Source organism: Dermacentor silvarum, chromosome 4, assembly GCF_013339745.2.
Source record: "Dermacentor silvarum isolate Dsil-2018 chromosome 4, BIME_Dsil_1.4, whole genome shotgun sequence".
Classification (NCBI taxonomy): domain Eukaryota; kingdom Metazoa; phylum Arthropoda; class Arachnida; order Ixodida; family Ixodidae; genus Dermacentor; species Dermacentor silvarum.
In genome coordinates this window covers 10,980,669-10,986,668 of record NC_051157.2, presented here as the reverse complement: position 1 = coordinate 10,986,668, position 6,000 = coordinate 10,980,669, and the positions used below count along the sequence as shown (strand labels likewise).

At 46.3% G+C, this 6,000-nt stretch overlaps 1 protein-coding gene across 2 annotated transcripts in view; it reads right to left on the bottom strand.

The window, feature by feature from the left end:
* Window positions 1-2,360: 2,360 nt before the first annotated feature.
* The window catches only part of LOC119449428 (tryptophan 2,3-dioxygenase-like), a 177,032-nt gene continuing 173,392 nt past the window's right edge, over window positions 2,361-6,000 (bottom strand). For both annotated transcript variants that reach the window (XM_037712598.2, XM_049665200.1), the window contains exon 15: window positions 2,361-3,971. In XM_037712598.2, the coding sequence (XP_037568526.1) occupies window positions 3,785-3,971 (187 nt within the window). In that variant the 3' untranslated portion in view covers window positions 2,361-3,784. The remainder of the gene's footprint in view (window positions 3,972-6,000) is intronic.

Sequence of the window (6,000 nt, the reverse complement as noted above, 5' to 3'; positions counted from 1 at the left end):
ACACGAATACCCGGTGTGTATCGAGAGCCAGTCAATTGAGTACAAGAAAACTCGCAGGTTCTTAGGCGTTATTGTGGATCACGACCTCACCTGGAGTCCCAATGTCTCGTACATGAAGAAAAAACTAATTTGTATTGAGAATATGTTTAAATTTGTAGCTGTAAAATCGTGGGGACCATCAGTGTGCCCCATATTACCGCTATACACGACACTTTTTATCGGATTTTTGCGATACAGTCTTCCTGTATTGTCTAACACATGCAAGACTAATATCCTTGCACTACAGAAAGTACAATTAAGCCCAAATACGTCGGACATGTCTTGGCCTCCCGAGATGTTCATCGACAGCTGCAACGATTGTCATTGCACAGAAGCACCGATCACCACTCATATCGTCGGTGAGACGCTAAGAGCGTACATTCGACACCTTTCATGGCTACCATCCCATCATTTAGCCGATTTGCCAGTGCGAAGACCACAGGCTACATTCTGTAGTATTGTGACGAGACGGCATGCCTCAATACATTCTAGCTTCAAGCCTGCGAAGCGCCCAACATCGGTATTGTGGTGTTTCCGGCAAATTCACATGTGCCTCGCAGTTCTTAGGATTACAAAAAAGGCAGTCTTGTGACCACTAGCCCTGACGCAGTTGTCTCTGCTTCTCCTCAACGAGTCTTATTTTGACCGCGTACACATTTACACGGACGGTTCGACCAATTCCAACAGCTTTACTACAACAGTAATTGTTGCATCGGACGCCGTCTCTTTGCAGTTTAAATACTGTCACAACACCACGTCGACAGCAGCAGAACTTGCGGCTCTTCATGGTGTACTCAATTACGTGCTCCAGCAGCCACCAAATCGTTGGGCCATTTTCTGTGATTCCAAAGAAGCCCTATACAGAATCTGCAGTTTGCCCTACGTCATGGGTTACACGAGCAGCTATAGTGCACGAAATAAGGCACGCTCATCATCACGCGCTCGAGAAAGGACATGACATTGTATTTCAATGGTTGTCGAACCAATGCCGGAATTGTCGGCAACGACAGTGCAGATGAAGCTGCGCGCTCGGTTCATCAAAAACATCAGCGTGTTCCTATACCACTATCAAGCCGCGCAGTCGCTTGCTCGCCACATCACACTTCTATACGATGGAATTCACCGGGTTTCACCAACTCACGCTTGCACTGTCTGGAACCCAATTTGCGACTTCGCCTACCACCTGGACTCTCCCGTCGCGAAACAACTTTACTGTGCCGCATGTGGTTGGGCGATCACATTTACCGACGCACCTTCTGTGTCCACTGCCCATCCTTGACACTGAACGACGTACTCTCCAAGCTAAACTCAACCTGTTAGATAACAGAGCGCTCTCGGAAGAACCTTGGACTATGGCCTGTGCACTCTTGCATGCATAAGGCCACAAAAGCCCTTCTGCAGTTCGTGAAGGATACTGGATTATACGAACGCTTGTGACAGCGGAGATTCCTCTGTGACTGACTCTGCGAATGACTATTATTTTTCTTTTCTCTCCTTATCATTCTTCCCCTTTCCCCCTCCCTAAGTATAGGGTGTACCTCCGTACCTTTTCCTCTCTCTCTGTTTGGCGCCCATGACACCACGATATATTTTGCCGACAATATATATTTGTCATTTTGTTTCAGCACGTGACCTCTCGCCACACTTAAACGTTGTCCTTCGCCGCCAGTCCTCACCCGGCTAATGCGCTTCACAACAGCCCTTGTTATGCGGCGGGACCGCTGTCACTCGCATCACCCCCCTGCATTTTATAACGTAGGGTCATCCGCATCTAAGCGCGAAACAATGTAGCGACACACCGAATTGATGAAAACACCTTTATTTAGGTTCTGCAGTGGTCATTGTGGGAATTCCATTGCTTCGGCTATATGCGACACACACTGTCTCCGGGATCTGCCCACTTTGCTATGACAGTTCGGCCAGCCAAGATCGGCCATAATCATGACGACTACTGTATGGTGACGACGCAGTGACGACGATGGAATGACGTCGATTGAATGATGAAGGCGGTGTGATGACAATCCTGGTATGATGACGATGGCAGAAAACGACGGAATGGGACGGTGACTGTATGACGACGACGGGGTTATGACGAGAGTCGGACTACGAAGCTGAAATGGCGATGATTGAACGACCACGACAGTATCAGGAGCACATACCTAGTGGGCCAACCTAGTAGATAACTTGGGTCACTGGGTTGGCGTAAGAGGTTATAAAGATAAACACGAAGTGCCTGAAGTAGGCAAAGAATGCTAATCGCATAAAAAAAAAAAGCATTTGACACAATGAATGTTCCTCTTGTAAAGAAGGGGACAAAGAAATCGGGGCTGGAAAATACCATCGTTTATTATTCCTACATTTCTATTGTGTGTGGAATTCCGCCAGAGCGCGCAATGCGGCACACTGTATTGCACTGCATAGTAGTCCGCGGGCTGTTTGCGCATGATGAAGAGATCACCGTATAGAGCTTTTTTTTTTTTGCGTGTAAGAGCTATTCACATAATTTGACTATAACACCATTGCTGTCGTTGTCCCGTCTCCCTGACTACAGTGCGACATGCGACGATCCGCCGTCAGCCTGTCACCAGCCGGCGTATACGTCAGTTCTCAATATTGTCAACCGAAACGAGCACCGTCTGATAACGTATACGTGAGTACGACACAACGTACAGCGTCTTTTGAAGCTATTGCATCGCGCAGTGAACGATTTACATCGCGTCGTCGAATGTGCTCTTGCATTGATGGCGTTTCTTGGCGCAACCAGCACTTGCAGCGAAGTGTATACTGAACTGCGTAACAAGCGTCGAGCTGAAGCCTCCGTGACGTGGTGCATCCGACTACGTTCGCATACGGAGCTAAACTCGTTAGAGAACTATCGTGCGCTAACTTCGAATGTGAACTGTAGACTTGGCCATTCCCTCTTTCAACTGAGGGGCCGTGCTTCCGAATGAAAAGTGCCAAGCACTGGCCGATGTTGCGCCTGGTGACTACGCATATCCGTTTGTACATAAAAAAAAAGATATTTCTTGCTATCGCAGTCTTAGTTCTATGTTCCCCTTGCATCTGTGCCATGACAAAGCTGACATTTCACTGCCAATCAGCTACGAAGCGATGCATGGCCAGATGAAAACACGAAAACAACCACAACCATTTCAGGAGACCGACTTGCTTTAGCAGGATCTACTTTTTTTTCACTTTGTCTGCGTATAAGCAAATAATATGTCAGGATGTCAGCTCCTCACCCCCCCCCCCCCCTCCCCTCTTCCTGCTCCCATTCGCTACCCACTGTCCATCATATTGTTTTGTCCTGTATTGTTTTCAATGCGGTAGTCCTGCATTATTACGCATTCTCTTCCGATCAGGCTTTTGAATGCCTCACGCAGTTTTCTATATTGAACTATTAGATGTACACACACGAGAAATCGCTTGCATGGCGAACTATATACTGGTGTCACGAGGACAGCCTCAGAGGCAGCTGAACCCCACATTTTACCTGTCAAATAATTGAGGTCCGTTTATGGGGGTAACGAGCCCACCACTACCGCGTAAGTTATTTGCCACACAATCCACACAGTGGAACCTTCAGTGACACTCAAGCAACTGTACTCTTCGACAAACCAGCACCGACAACAGATGGGGCTCGGCGACCGCTGAGGGTGGCCGCGTGACAATGGAGATTGCTCATTCTCCGCTTTCTACCCTCGCATGTGCACAGCTAACTATAATATCCCATGCGTGTCTGTGCCTAGAGGAACTTCTCGGGGAAGTGCGGGTCGTTGATGGCGACGCTGGCGTTCCCGTCCACCTGCTGCTCCTGGTCATGCTGCATGCTTAGCTTGCGGCTCATGGCACTTGTCAGCTTTGGGATGCACGAGCGCGGGATCAGGAACGTGGACATGTTGAACAGGTCCAGGAACACCTTGTACCGGTCGCTGCGTCGTCAGAGAAGCAGAAAGAGTGAGCATATAGATCACAAACAGGCGCTGTCGGTGATTTATGGACAAAGAAATGATCAGATATGCTAGTTAAGTTGTCGAGAATGAAATGCTCGATGAAAAACAACACGAAGACAAGTAGAACAACATATATATATATATATATATATATATATATATATATATATAATGTAGTGGGGAAGAGAGTCCGCAGCCATTGAGAGAGGATGACGAAGCCCAGCCGCCCGGAGAGCGCGAGACAGTGACCGACGCTCTTGGGCCAAGGCTGTTGTTACGTAGCCCCTGCTTGTAAATAAACCCCCTTACAATATATATATTTCCATTCGGTGAAAAACCGCGTATCTTTACCACACTGAACGGGACAAGAGGCATATGACGAATTCTCTGATCACTGATGGTCGGATCACTGCAGCATAAGCCCATTCGCAGCAGCAGTGGCTCCCAAAGCACAGTTCTCTGCAACACTTGAGGGAGGTCTTGCGGACTTGTTTCTTCCTGTATGTTTCAATAACAATTCTGTCCCGTATATTCGGCAAGAAACGAATAATCAGAAATTCCATTTCCAAATCGAATACTAGTCAAAAATAAACATTATTAGATTGTGGCATTCGTCCCACTGAGTATTCGCGTACCTCTAGTTCCTAGAACGTTCCGAGAATAGATGCAGCTGCTCGTTTTCCCTAATTGCTCGCGCGGGGAATCATCAACGCCTACTGTGAGACGATCTAACACCTTCCTGATCTCTCGTTTACGTTCGGTGCTCCTTTGACATGCATTTGCGTCTCCCGCCTGGGCCACCACGTCGTGAAGGGAGCGTGCTCTGCAGACCGCCTGTAGCTCGGCGTCGCATTCTATACCGGTGTCACACGGCCACTTTCGCTCGCGATCGAGCTCGATCCGGATCGAAATTCTCGACCGCGATAGGCTCCCTCCCGCAGCTTGCGCAAATAGCCAATTCTGAACATATATTACAATCAGGCTTAGATTCTTTAATTGGTTGGTGCGACAAGTGGTTCATGGAATTAAACATTAATAATAGTGTAAATTAATGCGGATTTCTCGCACAAACGACCACTGCCCAGTTTACTACGTACTAGAGTACGTAGTACTTGAACAAGTTACGTGCTATCAATTCCTTGAAATCAATATAACGTCCGATTTAACATGGAAAACTCACGCCATATAGGATATATATATATTTACGTCAAAATTTTAGTAAGTCTCCAACAGAACTAAAATTGTCTCTCGGTAAAACCTTCATACGCCCCAAATTAGAACACGCAGCTGCTGTTTGGAATCCTGATTGTGAAAACCTCATTAATGCTATTCAAAAGGCGCAGCGCGGTTGAGACTGAGACAAAGAAACACAAAACCACATCACAAGCGCTGTGACGCGGTTTTGTGTTTCTTTGTAACCGTCTCAGCCGCGCTGCGCCTTTTGAATAGCCATGAACCAACTCGCCCAAATCAGTGCTTTACTGCTCATTAATGCACTTGAACTGGTTCGTGCCTCATAATCAGAACTGGTTTTGACACGTAAAACCCCAGAAAGAAGAAGAAGCACTTGAACTGGTTCAGAACAATGCCTCTCATTTCATACTAGCCAATTATCGCATACATCCAGGGTAACAGCAATAAAGCCAGGTTATCATAGTCACATTTATCGCTACGCAGAAGTGTTTTTCACTTATGCTTATTTCACAGTTTACTATCATCATCATCTCACGCTGAAATCATCTTTGCGCCTACTACCTTTCATCGCGGGTTAACCAAATTAGTGAAGTTGGGTGTACATCCTCTCGCACAAACACATTTATACAATCTTTCATCTCGAACACCTCACGTGACTGGAACCACCTTCCCGCCAAACTTGTTTCCACCGTAACTAACTGTGCCATATAGAATAAATAAATAAATAAATAAATAAATAAATAAATAAATAAATAAATAAATAAATAAATAAATAAATAAATAAATAAATAAATAAATAAATCGCAACCGCGAA